Raw genomic sequence first — 19,876 nt, 5'->3', positions numbered from 1 at the left:
GGTATACTTATTGCTATTTATAACATAAATAAGCAAATAGATATAACACAATTAAGCCTCAAGTTGCTTCGCAAGACAGCACCTTACACAACATGCACAGGAGCTTAAAGAATGACAAGATGCTTATCATGCCTTGTCTTCAACAGTTTTAAAGAAGAGATGGACTGTCCCTCTCACACTTGCTGTGAAAAATGATGGGTAGTTTTGATGATTCTTGGTTTTGCCAGATTAAATGTGTCACTTAAAATCAAAATGCATTTAAGATTTCCTGGTTTCAAACTCAGTTCGATGGTGTTTTCAAATGCAGATGTGCTTCGGCAGTTTATGGGTACTGGTCAGATGACTCTCTATTTCTTATTCCTTTATATACAGAGGCACAAACAGGCATGTACGCATGCACAAACACATAAAACATTCAGCACAGTACATACACACAATGTACACAGGCGTTATCTTTTTTCACTGCTTGTTTGCATGGTTAATAGCAGTTTTATGCTCAGTATTGTGTGAATAATGCAGATGGTAAGCATGGTTTTTGTATAAAACCATTCTTGAAGAAACAGATCTCCCTTAGGCTTCCTTGATCTTCACTGAAGTAGAAATAGCTTAGGATGTTAGAATTTGCTCATTTCACAGAGGAACATTGTTCTCTGGTGTCTGCACAGCAACAGATGGCCTACTTGAAGATAAGAAAATACATTTCCAGGAGGAATACCTGTTAAATTACTAACCCACATTCTACACCATAACATCCTGTCAAAGTAACTATTGAAATATAAAAAACACTTACCTTACCAAAGAAGCACACTGTTGCTCTTTATGCAAAGGCTCAGCATTATAGCGGTTCTCACTGACACTAGCAGGGGACCAGACAGTATTCTTCCTCTAAAAAAAGTTTGCCCCCTTCACCTCCCCACTCCCCCAGCTCCCTTCTCCTCACCCTCAGGTCTCCATTAGCCAGGTGTGCAGCAGCAGGATAGGAAGCGTAGATGGGTTCTTTGCGGAAAATCTTGATGATGCTGCGGTCTTGGATGTCCCGGACATCCTCCAGCTCGTAGAAGACGTTGCGCGCCTCGTCTTTGATCAAGATGGCCGTGTTGGGTGACTTCAGCATACCTGCTGTCAACTTCTGAGGGAACATGTGCACGATAAGAGCGTGCAGCGTATCCAAGCTGCTCAGGTCGTGGGTGATGTGAACCCGACGTGTCTCATCTCCGTACTGCAGGAACAGCACGCCTAAAAGAGAATGATAAGGGAGATGGCTGACTCAGAATGCAATGGCTTTTGTGGATGGAACGAATAGCAAAGCAATCTGGTCAAATCTTTTACTGTAGCATGTTTCTGCCTTTTTTATTTAAACAAAGTTGAGTCAATAATGATCAAATGTTCTACCCATTTGGTATACAAAATCCAAATAATGATTTTTACCATCAGAAATCAGCATGAATAATCACTGACAGAGTAAACACCAGTTCTTTCTTTCTGAAAGTAAGAATAGGACTATGGTAGCCGTGTGAGAATTTACAGTTAAGGTGCAAAGATGCAGAATATTTACTACTTTGCCCTAAGTAAAACGTTTACTTCCCATCAATAATCAAATTGCAATGAAGTTTTTTAAATTACCCCAAATACCCCAACTTCAGATGCTGCAACCAAACTTGATTAAACAGGTAAAGATGAGTCTGACGCCTGACTAACCTGAATATTCATCTTCATACACCCGCGGGACAAAAAACAAAAACAAACAAAGCAAAGCAAAGAAAGACCAGTGATTAAAAGTCATGTAAAATTTGTGAAATATAGCAGATGAGTTGGGGAGAGAAAAAACAAAGTAGTTAGTAAAGAGACATGGAGAGGAAAGATGGACAGCTTTGCTGTTCTACTTCTGTATCAACTCACTTAAAATGTCCTTCATCCGTCACTGACACTTTAGATAGCCACTTTTTATTCTAACTGGACCTCATGTAAACCCGGTCCTCGGTCTGGACCAGCGTCAAACTAACCCGCTCTATGCTCCCAAGGCCCTTTTCTAGTTAACTTGTCCTTGAAACTGCTGTTTAATCTTGCAGTTGCACAAAAACATATACTGGTACTCAGCCCTGTGTGATTAGCACAGGTGTGTAGTATTACGGTCAAACAGTCACAAAAATAACATTCTAGCCATTATAGTGCTTTAATAACTACAAGTAAATAAATTAACTATACTTTCAAGCTCATTTTACACATGCACACTTGCTAACACATGCTGCGTGAATATTTTAGGAATATATTGTGTTGAACTATTTAAGAAAGATGTGTTATTTTAGGACTCACTACTATCTAGTTCTCTGTGGCACAGCAATTCAACTAAACTAAAACTGTTACAGTAAATGAAGTGAGAGTAGAGCACTTTCTCCCATGAAGTGTAAACACAGCGGTGCACATCACCAGCTTCATTGGCTAAACAGAGCTGTAAATTTTCCCTGAATACAACCATGATGTTGTGACAGCTTGCCAGTAGTGCTTCAATCTTAACCTGGAGATCGTAGCTTATTCTGGCTGGCAGAGCGGGACAGCGGCAGGCTCTGGCGAAATCGGTTCATCCGATTAAACCCGATGGGGATGTCAGCTTCTGACATGGTCTCCAAGGATTCAGCAGAGGCAAAGGAGAGCTTCGCGGCCTGGTCGGCCAGCCCAGACTGGGTAGACTGGGAATGCCGTGGACTGCGGCTCTGCAGAACGAGAGGTCAGATAGATACACACAATAATTTACTACGAGGTAAAATCAAGGCAGAGAGAATAGATTCGACAGGGCCAATGGAGTAGAAAAGACCAACCAGAAAAAGAGACAGTGAGCACACAATTGGACACCACACAATCAACCACATAACAAGATTAACGAGACCTTGACAATGGTTTAGCTACCAGCCATTCACTAAGAATTACCAGCGTCACAGTATCTGACATCAGTTGAATGCTTCAGCAGAAAAGCACAATATAGTTGTTCTCAAATGGCACAGCACCCCAGGGCATCAGCCTTCATGAATCGCCTATGATGGGAGCAAAATTAAGTCGGAAACTGTGCACCAGGTCAGCATAATTTATGTCATGTTTGCTTGACTTTGCACACCTTCCACATGTCACATCCAAACTCCCTTTCTGCTACAAACTTTAAATGAGCTTGCTTGTGGAATGGGAGGAGAAGCTCATGCAAATCCTGGGTTGTCACTGTTGGTTTATCCTGCTGGCCTATGCCCAGGCAATGCTCGTTGAAACACTGTTAGTACAGCAGGGGCTGAGCTCACTGAACTGGCTCCCTGATCCTGCACCGTTGTAGCATTTCCTCCAGCTCAGAAGCTGCTGTAATGAGCTCCCAGAATGCTGTCTGCTGGGTGTATGGATGGCAGAGGCAGACACATCCTTAGCCACAGTACAGTAGCTCTACCGGTCTCCTTGCACCATGAACACAACAGTTTCCTCCTCTTTACAAGGATTTCCTTCTCTCCCTTCTCTGCTTGAGTCAAACTGCAGCATGGCTTTCATTCGTGTGAGTTTGACATAAGATACACAGAGGCCACCTCTGTTTACAAATTTAAACTAACAAATTATTTAAAATTCTGTTTTCTACAAATATTCATGGTTCAATTTGACTTCCGGTTTGATAAATTGTTACCAATTAATTGTGTAACTCTTGCTGATTTAAATTTAATCAATCAACCGATCAACAAATTGTTGACGCACTACAGTACACTAAACTAAATGAGCCATAGTGGCATGTATAACTACTACTACTATCACTGGTAATTTGCTCTTTTAATTGACTGCTATGCTCACGTGTGTTTACAAAGCAAGTCACAAACCCCCATCATGACTGAGAAGCGGAACAATCCTCTTTATAATGCACAAACCCACACACACACACACACACTCACACACACACACACACACACACAATGATAGTGGTGGTGTCCAGTGATAGCTGTGGCAGACAGTGTCTGAGCACGCAGAAGGACGGTGATGCTGACAGATAACCCCCACCATGTTTTCTAATAGGGTCATTTATCTTAACTGTGACCACACTGAACAACAACAAATTAGCCAACAGCAGCACAGAGAAGCAGCACCATAAGTGTGTCATATTCTGGCCAGTTACAGTAGGATATGTAAGACATTAGGGGGTTAGATTCAGGGCTCTACAAAGTATTGTTAGGGTTTGATAGCGTTTTATCTTGTCATCCTCTCAATGAATTAGAGTATCTTTGAAACCCCTAATAAAAAGCAAAAGTTAACTTTATATACAAAGGAATAGTCAATGCTACTCGATGCTAATAAAAAAAGCAATGGATATGATATTTGACTAAACAAATTACAGGTATTTACTCAACTTGGAACTGGATCTGTAGTGAAACTAGACTTCCTGAGCCCAATTTAAGCCCAATTTAGCCCTATTACTCAGGAGAAGTACTCAAAAGAAGTATCACCCAGAAATATATTTGGCTTAGAAATGCAGTAACAGCTTTCAGTATGAATGGAAATAGCTAATAAGACCACCATGTCTAAGGCACGTCAAAGAAGATTTCTTTTGTGAGTATCGCCTGCATGGCTGAGAGGGAAACATATAGCAAGTCTGTTTCTTGAATTCTTGAATCATTATATTAGCGAGTGTGAGAATTTGGTATCAATGCTAACTAACCTAGTTGGCGGTTTCTAAGAAAAGGAAAGGGGATTTGAGAATATGGCTCTTCTTGACTGTGCTTGTGTCTCACAATGTTCGCAGTCTCAATTTGTTTCATTTCTGAACGAGCTGAAGAAAACAAACTCTGTGCAGTGAAAGCAAATGCGCAATGTTTTCCGTGCTGCTGAACAAGACAATGAAACCCAATGTACAGCATGCATGTGTGTAAGCTCACAGCAGCTGTTGTCATATATGCTCTTAGTCAGCTTGCCTTGTTAGAACAGGCTACAAACACTGACTTCCATATTGGTAGTTTATGCAAAATGAAAAACGAAAATATCACTGCAGTAATTTTACATTGTAAATATTATATGCAAACACACCATCTGGTCATGCATCTGGTACTGCTAGACATGCCAGTGTTATACATGATGGTATTCACAGCCTGCTTTGAGGGAAACTGGTTCTACCTCCTTCTTATTTTCATCTACACCTCCCCTCCTGCCCTCCCCCTACCTCAACCCTTTCTTTTAGAGAGATGCAGACTTTTTCAACAGCACTCAATTACTCATCGAGATCTCTACACTGTTATAAGGGCATGGTGCATAAGAGGAACAAGTAGGGAACAGGATGGAACAGACGCAGAAGGAGTACAAAGCAGCCTGACAATAGACCTTAGGATACAAACTGCATTAAACTCAATGCAACCTCCTACCATGTTTTATCATTGTTTCTCTCTCACACACACACGCACAAGCACACGCACACACACACTCTCTCTATTTTGAGAGAGATTCTCCACCGTGCTTCGTGTGTGTGTGTAGGCTACGCGTGCACTGTTGCTTGGCTCATAGAGGTCTTCTAAAAGAGCCAGACCTGCCATTATATTATGTTACATGCCCCAAGTACACACTGACTCAAAAACCTGCGTACATGAGGTCAAACAAGACGTGAGATTTTTTCATAGCCTACACTCACGTTCAAATTGATAAATGCTGAGCGTAGGAATTGCCGTACGCCCGTCCTACGCCTGTTTTAGGTTGTACGCACATTTCATAAATGAGGGACATTGTGATCAAACAGTGTGGATACTTTGGGTCCAGTTAAATACTGAGCAAAGAGAGAACACACGTCCACCAGAAATGTCAGAGACACACTTGATGTGTGTGAAATGACAATGAAGTGTTCGGCTCCTGGGTATTCCTTGAGAGACAGGTGTTAAATGGTTAATTTCACAATCCTCATGCCCTATACCCATCTCCTATATTCTTTTTGAGTTTAGATTTTTTTTAATTTATCCTTCAAATGATATCTTTCACTTCCTCAACAGCTTGCTCTGCTTTGTCTGTCTGCCTCTCCTTCCATTAATCTCCTGTCACTCATTTGTCCACTCCCAAAGATCCCTTCTGATTCTTGCTGAGCTGCTTTAGAGTAAGTCAACAGTTCTGCCTCCACCTCTGTCTCTGGTGGCGCTGGCAGAGGCCAAAGCGTTCATGGAATCACGGCATCATGATTGTGCCTTTGCTGTCTGCATTTGAGAATTTTGAGTCTGTATGTTCTCCGTCTAACTACACCTGGCTTTTTTTCTAAACAAAAAAAAGGTTCACGGATCTCACTTTTAGAAAATAGATTCCTTAAATCAATCCACCGCTCACATCCATTTGTCTCTACTTGCTCTTCCCCCACCATTATTACTATTTCTCCCCATCTTTTCCAGCGCTCAGGCCAATCTTCTGCCTGTACACACAATAGCCAACCCCTAACCCCCCTAGAGTCCTGACTCATTATAATACCAGAGTCATCAATGTAAATCGGAAGAAACTGCTTTGCCAAATTGCTGTGAATTGTGATTGTGGTCGATTTTAAATCGGCATGTTCAGAAGGAGAGGGAGCAGAACGTTATTCTCTTCGAGAGGGGGCTGACATTGCTAGAAGTGATTCTCTTTTTTTTATAGAGAAACAGTAGCTTGAAAACTAGTGGGAATAAACAAATTCCAGACAATTCCTTCTTGGATACATATTTAGCTGTGCATTACTCCATTTCCAGCATTAGCAGTTGTTGTCAATAAGGTTTAAAAGTGGTGTATATGTAAAACATTACAATCTGATAACATCCTTGATATACTTAATTGTTTTAAGTTTCTTAAGTTTTTATTTTCAGCCGTCAGGTGAATCAAGCTTAGATTAGCGCTGTTGGGATGAGGGACAGGATGAAGCTTTGATAAGCTTTACTGCGAAATGAAGTGGATGAGGTGTCAACATAAAAGGTGTTAACAACAGTGTTAGCTTTAGATCTGTTAACACTGGGATCATTTTAGATGTTTCATTCTACATTTTATAACCGCTGCAGCACCTTGAGGAGCCAATAAATTATTCTAACTCTCAATGTTCGGTGAATAAACTACTTCACTTGATGCACTTTTTGTCTGCTTCAAAACAACATCCAGTGGCAAGCAGAACAGCAACTTAATGTACTAAGAAGTGCAAGGCATACAATAATAACAAAAATACCGCAACATTTAATTGATTAGTTTATATTTATATAACTATTCAGAAACTATTTTGGTAGTTAGTTCCACTATTGGTTTAGTTCCTGCTTTAGGTGTAAACATTTTCTGCTTTTAATGTTTAAATAACTGTAAACTAAATAGCTTTGAAAGGTTTTGAAGTGTTATTCAGAAAAAAACAAGACATCCAAAGATGTTAATTTGGCTGAAAAAAAAATAATTATGATGAGCATTTTTCCCTTAACGATTTAACAAGAAAATAATCTGCCAAATAATCATTATTTGCAGATTTGGTATTTTTAAGCTCATAGTTTCAACATTCTCAGTATCGCTGGAACAACATTTTTTCAATTTTCAGTTTAAAGCTTGACTTTTAAACTTACATACCGGTTCCCACAACCTGCAAGTCCTGCAAAATTAAAATCCCTTGCTTGTGTAACAGATTCATGGGATAAATGGGGCTCTAAGTTTTATTTCATATCACTTTTGTTTGAGGTTTAAGTACTTGTGGGAGTGTGGGATACTTTGCTTAGCCTTCCCCTATGGATCATGGCATTTGCTTTATTATATTCAGTGGCATTTCCAACCTGTCCAAATGATATTGTAAGCAGGGATTCAGGGAAGACTAGGCCCTGGGCTCTTCCCCTCGCACCCACACACATTAAGACAGTTCTAGGAGTTCTATGACTTGCTGTTTAGATAGCACACCTCTTTGCCTGCCTCTGTGAGATGCAAATGCCACAAAACAAGTGATACACATTACAAGGCATACCAGCTAACAAATAGGCTCACCTCTTTGAATTTAGCATACTGTATGTGATAAACACTTTCAATACATCTTGATTCTGGCCTTCTCCAGTATCGACAGCCCATATTTCCCCTCTGCAACCTGTGCATTAAACACATTCTGCAGTCCAACCATGACTCATGCCTCTGTGCTACTGCCAAAGTATTATTTCAGTAATGTCTCAGTGGCATGTATGAAATGTCTTCTTAATGTCTTAGTCAGTCTGAGTAATACTTCAGCAAGGTCACATGGCTTCTAGCCATTAATGTCCGGATGACTGAGATATCATAAATCCCCAGAGAACCGTCTTGTGCAGATTAAACGGAGCTGGAGAAGTTTAAGCTGTTGCCACCCATGACACCTTTGTCATCACAATCCTACACACAACACACACACATGGCCCAAAGAGCCAAGAGATGTCCAGAGAGCTGGGTGTTGCAGAAGCCAGAGGACCAAGGAGGCTGCTGATGCACGAGAAGTCTGACGTAATCCTATAGCACGGAACACACAGGCACATTAACGCACGCACAATGGACAGGAGAATGACAAACGCACTGGGACACTTAGACACGCAGCACTGACCTTAAAGCTCCAGTAGTTGGGCTGTTGCTGTGGAGTTTATGAAGGACAAAAGAGGGGAGAAAGGGTGACAGAAAAAAAAGACGTTAGATAAATTCACAGACATAATGCAACCATTTTTTTTTAATGGTGGTAAAAAAAAAGAAAGAAGCTGGGCTGAATCAGAGATGCAGGGCTTTGACACAAAAATTTCAATGCATTCTCCTCAAAAAGCATAATCAGTTGCTTTCTCTAAATCCTTTTCTTGCAATGTGTTCCTCTTCTGACAGGCAATATATGAAACTCATTTATATTGGTGACAGCTTCATCTAATCTAAACAACAATCATTAAGTTTGATTGGTGTTGATGCAGGGGGTGGCAGTGTTTTGCAGGCGTCGGGTTACAGCGCACCCTGAAACAAGGTTGGGCTGTTGGCCGTAACTAGGGAAGGGGAGGAAATGAAAAGAGTGAAATCGAATCAAATAGCAGCCCACTCTGGTGTTCCGAGGTTGGCCTCTATCCCAGACTCCTCCACCACAGGCAAGCCACCGCTCCTCCTCACTCCCTGTTGTCTCTTTTGCTCTCAATCCACCTGCCGTACTTTTTCCTCCATCTCATCATCATCACATCATCGTCATCATAATCACTCATGTGTCCATTTGCCCTTCCTGCAAAGATGCTTGCATGTTGGTCAAGGCCTCAGGAAGTGAGCTTTTCATTTAGACATAATAGCCCCACAGTCAGAACCAGGCCAAGCCACTGATGGCCCAGAAATTCCTCAAAATGACAAGGAAATTTAAAAAAAATAAACCTTGGGCAGAGTTCATGAATTTTAATTCTAATCCAAACTCTTATTCTTATCTGCAGGCAATTTTCAGTCCATTCAGCCTTCCTTCTGCAGGAACCACATTACTCTCCTGGCGCCAAATGGAAAAAAGTGACAGGCAAGTTTTGATTTATGATAGTTGGTGTTTTTTTTTTTATCAGCTTTCCATTTTAATACCATCTCAACTAAAGCCTAGGTTATTTCAGTAAACACAAGCATCAAACAAAGTGTTTTTACTGTAATCTATTCTTTCACTTAATAGTCCCTCATTTGGCCTTGATTCCATTCTTCGTCTCTTTTACTTTATGCTCTTCTCTCACTCTATAATTTTTTCACTTTTCTTAATGTAGCCTACTGTGGTGTGACTTTTTGCTTGGTTTTGATATATTATTAAATGACATAATTACACTAATCCAAAGATGCAACATTTGCTGGCCAAGAAGACACTGAGCCATGATAAAGCAACATATAGTTTAACCCAGTGTAACCAGTTACATATTTTATACAGGGTAGAGGTATGTCCCACTTTGTGACACAGCTTTATAGTATACTGTTCTGCAGTTAGTCTACAATAAATCAACATATATACTGTAACTGTTTTATACTGACAGGAAATTGAAATACTTGTTTTGGGAGTCAACTGAATAGACTTTGGAAAAACACTGCCAATCAGACAAGAAGGTTTTTCCAAATATGCATTAGTCATTTTTAGTTTTCATAAATGTTTCTAGAGCTGGTTTACCACCTTCTATGATTAGTAAACCCTGTGAGCGGTTTCTCCTTCCTCCTTCATGCACTGCAAACAGGGAGGACAATGTACAGTAAACCAACAGGACATTCAAAAATCCAGGATTGTTTAGCGACTGCTTTAAGTTTAAAGTTTAACTTTTATTTGTCACGTTTGCAGTGTAAACACACTAAATCCTAACGGAGCATTGAAGCAGCTGCTGCTCTGCTCATCAAGACTTTTAATGAATGTAACATAAATGAAATGGCTCACTTAAAAATCAAGCAGATTTAGTATGCATACTGGCATCTCTGAGTACACCTAACTTTGTCACTTTCCCAGTGTGAATGCACTATATTAATCAAAACCTGCTTGGAATTTATAGTAGTAGTATCAGTAGAGCAATCGTATGGAAATGGGTCACAACATAGTTGTTATATAGTAATGCTAGTAGTTGGACTCAATAAAAGCAACATAATGCAACCTGTTACAACTCTAACCTTTTTTCACTCTAACAATTATCTGAAACCGAAATTTGAACAAACCGAACATTATACCCTTCATCCTAAAAGGTAGTAGCTATTCCATGGCATTTTATTGTGTCCACCACATAATGCTGATGTGCTGTTCATAATTTGAAATGATAAGTAATAGTGCATATATCCACCTACACTCACTGGCACTGAGACAAGTGGGACACTGAAAATGATATGGAGCATAATCTCCACCCACGCTTCTTTTTTCCCAATATACAGTACATTTCTACCAACATATGTAAAATCAGTTATTATTGAAGACAACTCTCTGATGTGACGCTGAGGAATATTTCAGTCTCCAAGCTAGGATTACATTCTGGGGTTAAAAACCCAGGCTATTTGTCTTACTTTTCTTACAGGGAGAGGTGAATAAAAATCTGCACTACCGGTCAGAAAGCTTATTCTCAGTAAGAATCAGAGGTGAGAGGTCATGGGTAAAGTGGTTCACTTTCAGGGATGAGATAATACATGAGGGGAGGTGGGACTTGTGTTGGCCTTGAATACCTGATCATGTGTCATTTATGCAGTGTAGCCCAGTCAGTTAAGCTTCGTCCTTGACAAACTGTTGAACTGACGGCTCAGGGGCACCATTGGAGCATTATAAATAATTACTGTTCGCAAAATCTTCCCACAAAGCTAAATGACTTTTGAGGGCTGGCTTTAATGGCGCAGAAGTGATTTGTGGTCTTTTGTGTCTGTCTCTGCCAGTGTTTCTCTGTTTGTTGCTTTAATGAGGCTTACTCACAGCTCTCAGGTAAAGTAGACATTCATTGCTCTAGCGCCTTGTGTTAACTGCTTCTGTGCTGACAACTGCTGACATACTGAACTTGGACTTTGAAACACAAATACTGCATTGAGAGGGTGTAACGAAAAACTAGAGAGGGCCTCTTTCAGTGTGTCACTACCCCTTAACAATTGTCTATCCTGGGAATCATCACTAAAATCAATCCATTTATTCTGTGCAGAAATTCTATTAAAGACATTGTTTTACACTGTCAATCGTTATCAAATTACTTTTTCAGCCACAATACCGGATGATAGACAAAACCTCTTGACTGAGGCTTTACTACTTAGCTCAAATGTCCACCTTGACATTTTTAACGTCCTGTGGAATTAAATATGCTGTGAGCCCAAAAGGAGACAGTGTTGATTTATGTTTAAGATGTCAGATTAAACTTGGGGCTGAGGGGCTAAATGCAAGTAAAGGCCCCCATGTATACATTTCCACTCAGAGTTGGCCACAGAGCTCCAACAGAACAACGTTGCCTTGCTGTGTAGCACTGCATTACCTGACCAGCATGTAAAGCAGGCTGCACTCACACCACCCCTCCTCCACCTCTGTCTTTTTCTCATGTCGTCATCCTCTCTGCACCCCCGCCCCCCATCTCAACCGTTCTTACTCTTTCCTCCATAATCCTCCTCTGGTCCCATTTGCCGTCGCAGACTTTCTCTTTTTGTTTTAAAAACACCTACACTAGTCAGCACGGAAAATTAACACTAACCCAAACGCACAAAAGGCTTTGTGTACAGTTTACAGTATCGTCCACTCAGCCTTTGTCTAGCCTGCTGAGCACAGGCACACCGTCACCACAACAACCACAATAAACAGGCGTGGAATCTAATCCCAGCTGGTACATCCTTGTCCCATTCACACAAACACACACATCTCTCTACACCAGGCTGCAGTTTCCAGTTTCAAGCTTCCAATCCCGTCTCACCTGCAGTGCACCTGTGCCTGTCCACCACTCCAGTCATCCCAGGCTGTCCGTCAGGTGCAGCGACTCCTCATCGCGTTTTTGCCAGTCTCTCCCTCCCTCTGCTTCTCTAACCCTCCCTCCCTCCCTCTCACTCGCTCAGTCTACCCCTCTCTCCCTCTCTCTCTCTTTCTGTCTTGCTCTCGGGTAGCACATGCAGTGGAAACTCTTTATTTAATTCATTACAACACCAGCCGATTAACTCCTTCGCAGATGGGTGGCTGGCTCCTGCTGGTGCTGGCTAATTGAGCAGCGGGCTGCTTGACTGGCTGCTCCAGCTCCTCCTCCCCTCCTCCCTCCCTCCTCGCTGTCCGTCCTCGCACATCATCCACGAGATCACAAGGAAACCTGGGCTCTGTTGCTTCCCCCCGTGCAGTGAAAATACCGTGTAACTTTAGGATCTGTCCACTCACTCCGGCTACTGCTTAAATTAGTATGTTTTTTAACTGTCTGCCTCGGTATTGCTCTTTCCCTTCAGTCTTCATCACTACGATTCCTGCCTCTCTACACAACCTGACCTTTGCAACACGATATCCCTACTTGCCATTTATGTGAGAGGTTGCCACGGCAACTATGGACTCCACCTGCCTTTCACCCACCCTCCCTCCCTCATTCTCTCACTCACTCTTTCTCTCCTGTTATGTGCTTTTCTGTTATGTCATTTCACTGAATTCACCCTTTTTAATACACACACACACACACACACACACACACAGCAGTGGTGATCACACAAAGAGACAGTGTGTGTGTGTGTGTGTGTGTGTGTGTGTTGTGTGTGTGTGTGTGTGTGTGTGTGTGTGTGTGTGTGTGTGTGTGAGAAAAATGGGTGGAAGGGGAAAATAATTGATAACTGCTCTGGCAGCAGAAAAACGAAGAAACCCTTGGCTGTGACAGTTTAATGATGACCTCTAATAACACAGACACAAAGACCACCTGTCACCACATATTTTCACTCTCTCAGTTATTTTAATCAGCACCGTGTGAATAAATGCACTGCTTTTACTCTGGATGTTATCTGACGATGTTTCCTCACACAACTTCACCCAGACTTTTAAGTGTATACGTGTTCTTTCTGTCTGGACGTGTGACATTATTTATCTGTCACCGAATTGACGGTTTTGACTTGTTTGTTTGTCAAAAAAGCATGTATTTAGTGCCAATTTTTTTTTTAAATGGCAGTGAAATCTTTGAGAAAAACTGCCACGTATTCATTAATGAATGAATGTTAATTTAACAATGGCACTGGGATGGTATTTTGTGAAACACCATGAGGCGGTGAACTGAGTACCTGTTCTCGTGCAGACCGCTCTGATGTACCCCTCATGCTGGCATGAGATGGTGAGGGAGATGGTGGGTTGTGGTGTGGGCTATGATGCGGATGCTGCAGCTGCTGCTGCTGCTGCTGGTACTTGCTCTTCAGGTGATCCATGAAGGCGTCCCTCTTGCGTTCCATGTCAACCTTGTGTAGGTTGGTCAGGGCCTCCAGGCTCTGGGCGGCGCTGACGGTGTGGCGGTGCTCGGATGTGTGCACCAGGCCCACATTGGAGAAGCGCCGAGCGCTGTTCCCCAGCGTCCGGTACTCTCGTGGATACTCCAAGTCATCTGTCGAGATCATGTGACTGCCACCACGCTCGGGATCTAAGGGACGAGGACAGAAGAGTGGAATGGGAGGACAAAGGAAAAGAAGACAAGAAGGAAAGGGAAGAAAGAAGAAAGGAAGGGGTAAAAAGTGTGCAAGAATGAGGTGAATCACCAACCACACCAGCATGCAGAAAGATTTTAGGAAGGAGACGTACGTACACAGAGCAGGCACACATAGGTGGGAAAATATGGAGCAGAGGGAACGAGAGAAAATAAGGCACAGAGGGGACAGGAGAGAGAAATAAAGTGAGGGAGAGAGAGAGAGAAAGAAATGGGATGGGATGTTAGACTATTTGCCACCATGACGGAGCAGTTCCCAACAGAATTATTGATTTCAAGTTCTGAAGGGAAGAAAAATGTGAAACGTCTGCAACAGATCAAAGGAAACGGCTCAGACTGAAGTTGTTTTGCTGGATATTCCATTGTGATATGCCTGTGTGTCATTTTTAAGTGCCTTTCATTTGTTTACAGAGAAAAACAAAATACTGAAAATTGAAAGTCAGCTGGGATTACAAAGGAACCCTTCTTTCATATGCTCTTGTTATTTCTCGCCAACTCCTGTCTATCTATCTGAGCTTTCCCACCATCTCTTGACACCCTTTGCAACCATCTCTAGATATTCTCAGTCTCTCTTGTCTAAGGGTTACTGATTCTGCTGTCCGTTTTTAACGAGGCTCATCACTCTGACAGCCCTTGGCCTTTTTATCAGCGCTCTAACTGACAGACAACACAGCCCGAAGGTGGAAGGTACGTACACACGGACGGAAAAGGGAGACAGCCAGGAGGGGAAGGTATGGTTACACAAAAAATATGTGACTTGAAAAAAGAATGAACTTAAAGCGTGATCAAAGAGCAGGGAGCCATTTGCCCGGTAAGTTACCTTGCTTAGGAAAACAGGCCCCAGCGTTGGCTAGAAGAGAAACATGCCAAGGGTTAATTTGTGTGTTTGTGCACAAATGTGCAAGCAAACACACCAGGACACATTACCAACAGAAAAGAGCTATCGTGAAATGATGGTTCTTTCTCTTAATTACAATTAGTAAATGCATTATATATGCATTAAAATGTATTCATAAGGGTTAACAAATGGTGAAATGGTTTGCTATGAATACTAATAGAGACTTACAATATCCTGGATAATGGTAAATGAATATAGTATGTAATGCATTTTAAACAGCAAGTGTTCATGGTTTATAGTTCCTAAAATCACGTGACATGTATTCATATTCGACCAAATAGCTCCATATACATTTCAGACATTAGGCAGGTAGAAAAACAATTCAAAAACACGGATGAAACTTAAAGTATAAAAAGTGCAGAGACTAAATGAAGTGGACAATCTGTACATTAAAGGCTCTTCAGCAGCATTAGGAGGCGCTGAGTGAGTAAGCAACAGAGGATGGCTCCTCGGGGCAGGAGCAACAAATGGACTGTTAATGAACGCAGAGGAAGAGAAGAGAAAGTTTGCCAGATGGAGGCCCTACAGAGCTGCAACGCTCTCAAGTGGACACACCTTAACACAGAGGAAGCCTGTTAAGGGCAGAAGGTCTGCAATCATTCCAACACAGCTGCACGCCAGTTGTATACACATTTCTCACACTATTCATCCTCGGAGAAATATCACACTTAAGTGAGATCAACTGTTTCTACACCATGCCCTTTACATTCGATACATTATGAAGTGCTGATAAACTGAGCAGGGGTGAGGCATAATGGACTGACCCCCCGGCTAATAGCATTAGCATTGAGCTCGCCACTTTACAACAAGGCTGCCGGCCACATTCATCTGGCCCCCTCGCAGCCTCCCAGATCTCTGGTTTACACTTCATTAGGCTACAGCTTATTGTGCATCAGCTGACAAGGACCTGACTCAAGGGCCCAATTACAAAGGCTGGCAAAGCTGGGCCTATGTACAAAGGCTTATTATTGTGACTAACAACCACAACGACAGGGTAAAGCTGAGTAGGCTATGCTGCCTCTATGCTGATGCTGCATTCATGTTTATCTAAAGTCTGGATAAACTTGAAGCTGAGAAGAGAATGTAACATTAACAAAACAATATTACTAACATTTATATATATATATATATATATATACATATCAACTGCAGGACGCCCTAACAGAAGTTTAAATGCTAAACAAGTTAATGGCTTGCCACAAGATACAAATTCAATTTTTCTTTCAAAAATTTGCATCCCTTTGTACCACTGGCTCGGAATACAGTCGAAAAACTTCGTGGATATACTTTCCAAAGCTGTATACAAATCCTTTATCTTGAACACAGCGGGAGTAAAAGTTGTGTGGGCAGAAGAGTAAGAATAGAAAATGGGAACAGGTTATTCATCTTTATTTTTGTCATTCACAGTCAATATATTTTCACATAAGCTGGCAGACAATAACCCTGACAGCCAAAACAATCTGTGCAAGCCCACGCAATGCCAACATCATTTAAACTTACATAAAAGAGCCATAATGGGGTGGGTTTCTGGTGACTGCTCTATCACAGGAAAGCAATGTCTGTCAAAGTCTGGGTCTGCAGCAGGCCAAATTGGAATCACAAAGACTCAGAACCCCCAGGAACAGATGCAGCATGGTGGTCAACGAAATTATAGAAGTCCTGAATGACAAAGGGAGACCGCCATCAGAGCCGATAACATCTGTGAGCCCAGCCAATTAGGCACTGCCAACATAGTGAACACAGTCAAGAGCATTAACCTGCCTAAATAAAAAGAGCCAGCTGCGGTGGGCCTTGAGAGATAAGACAAGACAAACAGGCAATGAGAAATTACCTGTGTGGAGAAAAAAGATACTGCCAGGAAAATAACTAACATAAAATCAACAACCTTAAACAACCAATACAGTCAGATTAAGCAGTCCAACTCTATTTGGTGTTTCTGGGTTAGTGCAAAATAGATCAAGCCAAAAACCTAGGGGAGGTTAAATTCACAGATTGACGATAAACCATAAGAAAGATGGCAAATAGATTTTTTAGCTATGGTTTCACATGTTGTAATTAACAGCCATTTTTTTTCTCACAATTATTAGGAGTTGCCTTTGCATTTCACTGAGCATTCAACTTTACTTTTTGAGTCACCAGTCTCCACCGCCTTCAGTAAGTTATTTATATATGTAGAAAAATCCGTCCATGACATGAGGCATTTGCCAACCCACCCACAACTATCAACACACATTCATAATGATATTTTGTATCATCCTAGCCAAATTTTGGGCCACATACTTCCAAAAGGAAAGTGTTTTTTTTCTTTTTACAGTCACTTGCTGAACTGGACCTTCAACACGGGACGAGAAGTTGCTACTCATTATATGCATAGCCATATAGTATGGAGAATCGGGAGGTGAGTAGAAAAGTGGATTGGGATTGCTATGATGGATTTGGAAGAGGCAGGCGGTGTAGCTTTATATTTTGGGCATGTTAAACAAGTGGGTCAGAGGGAGTTTGAAGGGTGTAAGAGAGGCTTCAAGTCTGAAATGATAAGAAAGCTGCAGACTACAGATATGCAATCAGAGCTCTGGATCTTTTAATAGCTAAATTTAAATTCACAGGTTCTTGAAATATGTTGACTCTATACCTGTTGGTATACTATGCAGCAACACCGTGGGGCTACATGATTTGCTCTTGTATGTGAGAAAAATATGTAAATGTTACTTGGGAATTTGAAATATCACAATCTTTCACACAATTATCTAAATAGTTGGAAAGTTGTTTTGAATTGATCAACTAATTATTTAACTGATTAAATGTTTTAGCTCTAATAAAAACTGGAAAAAAATGTTGATAAAGCGGTTTACCAGACAGATTGTTTTTAAAGGCTTTGTGACAAAGAAATCTGAATTACTTTTTTGTACTATTATCTCTCTGTGCTATATCTCTCTGGCACATACAGCACAAGGTCTTCTCTAGCTTTGATTTGAATAGTCTCGACTGTGCACTGGTTAGACATCTGGGGAAAGAAGTAGCCTCGGTGAAGGTAATAAATCCAGTTTAATAAAGTCCCTGAAACAGAACTTTCTGTCCAGAACATTGTGTATGTTAAGACAACATTGAAGTGTGTGTTTGCACTTCAGATATGATCAGTTTAATAAGACTATCTACATTTTCATTTTATCAGACAAACTTTGTATTCTTAAAGGGTCCAAAGCCTGCTAGCAAATTCCAAAAGAAAAGCAATCTTTTATTATTGTTCATTGTGAAATATGGTAAATGTCAATACATTACTGTTCGCATTTTTAATGCAATTTACTGTTATGTGTATCAGTTTTTAAAATAATGTTGCAATATGCACTTCTTATCTTGACACATATATCTCCGTTCATGTGCCCGTTTTCATGCTTGTAAGCTGATGATTGACATTAATATGTATTGATTCATTTGGTTATTCAGAGAGAATGTACAGGGGAAATTGGCAGCTATTGATTTTAGGCTCTCTGTGTTGTTCTTTGGCTCATTTCTTACACGAACATTTATAAACATTTTTCCTTATTTCCATTGGTCTGTAGTCTCATTCATATCAGATTACCATGCGGGCCTTTAATGTTTCACTTTTTATTATAAGCAAAACCAAGCTTTCAATCATCTGTCTTAATTATTCTTCCATGTTGAATTGGGTTATAAAAAAGGGAGCCAGTTTCTCTGATGCAGTGAGTCAGTGAGTCCTCCCCAGAAGGTCTGTCGTTATAAAGATGGTTTGGAAAGGCAAGGCTCTTCCCTCTGATACACAGCCTATTTTACTGCAAGCATGGAAGGGGCTCTTGTGGGATGCCGGCCGTGACAGCACAGAGTATATACCAGCTGAATATTAACCAGCGAAGAAGGAGAAAGAAGTAAATGGAGTACCAGTGGGTAAAAACAGCAAACTGCTCATCCGGCACGTCTATTAGGACTCATGGAAACAGACAATAAGCCAATCAGCAAGGCCTACAGCTGTACAGCAATTGTATCTCTATACACTGTAGTGGGAACAGTTAAACAAATAACTGGAAGGAGAGGGGCACAGCAGGATTAAATATAACCTTCTGAAAAACCACCAATCTAAAACTCTAAAAACCCTGCAGGTCACAACTCAAAAACCAACTAGGGGGCTGCAGTTACACATGTATTAAATCTTAAAATGACAGCTGTGGGCCATAGCACAAGCAGCCATATGAGGATAGTAAATAGTCTGTAAGGTTAATACGCTGAAAACAGCTCAGGTGCTGCTATTGACTCTTGATGGTGTTGTTGTTATAACATTACTAATTCTGCAAAGGGACTGACAAGTGATTCCCTTTTTATTTACTGCAAGCTGTCACACAGACCTTGAAATTTACCAACCAAAATAGTAGACATTCGAATGCAATAAATAGCCAAAAAGCAACTCTGAACTTGAAAGAGAACCATTTCTCTTATCTTCACTGGTTGTCCCTACTCTACGTATAAAAGAATGAGGCTCCAGGTCACACAAAAAAGACACACAAACATGCAGGCAGGCATGTCCACTTCACTTTTTTTTCATCTACATTAACGTAATCGCTGAAAGTTTTGAGGCACTGCTGTGCCGGGAGAGGAGAGTTAAAAGGGGTGAAATTGACGGCTGGCAAGCAAGAGCGAGGCATCAGAGGAAGGTCGGCCTGTATGTCTGTGCTGCTGGACGTAGCAACAGGCTGAGACAGTCAGAGACAGTCAGAAGGCTGCCTCAAGTAAAACTGACAACTGCAATCTGTTGCTCTGCACAGGCTTATGGGAACACCTTCTTCATCATTAAAACATGTACAATAAGAAGTGAAGTGCCCAACATTTCACCTTTTGCTCTCTTGTTTCTAACCATTAACCGCTTCTCTCCCACCCACCCGCCAACCCTCCCACCTCAAAAACTTGGTTTCCCTGG

General features: G+C 41.3%; 1 protein-coding gene across 3 annotated transcripts in view; it reads right to left on the bottom strand.

The window, feature by feature from the left end:
- Positions 1-19,876, bottom strand: part of si:ch211-278a6.1 (SRC kinase signaling inhibitor 1) — a 62,063-nt gene that overhangs the window by 26,446 nt on the left and 15,741 nt on the right. For all 3 annotated transcript variants that reach the window (XM_034893187.1, XM_034893188.1, XM_034893189.1), the window contains exons 2-6: positions 13,639-13,988; positions 8,531-8,557; positions 2,516-2,711; positions 1,699-1,710; positions 941-1,236 (exon numbers count right to left, since the gene is read on the bottom strand). In XM_034893187.1, the coding sequence (XP_034749078.1) occupies positions 941-1,236; positions 1,699-1,710; positions 2,516-2,711; positions 8,531-8,557; positions 13,639-13,988 (881 nt within the window). The remainder of the gene's footprint in view (positions 1-940; positions 1,237-1,698; positions 1,711-2,515; positions 2,712-8,530; positions 8,558-13,638; positions 13,989-19,876) is intronic.

This window comes from Etheostoma cragini, chromosome 15 (assembly GCF_013103735.1).
Source record: "Etheostoma cragini isolate CJK2018 chromosome 15, CSU_Ecrag_1.0, whole genome shotgun sequence".
NCBI lineage: Eukaryota > Metazoa > Chordata > Actinopteri > Perciformes > Percidae > Etheostoma > Etheostoma cragini.
Note: the sequence above shows the minus strand (reverse complement) of the source record. Positions and strands in the feature narration are given on the sequence as shown.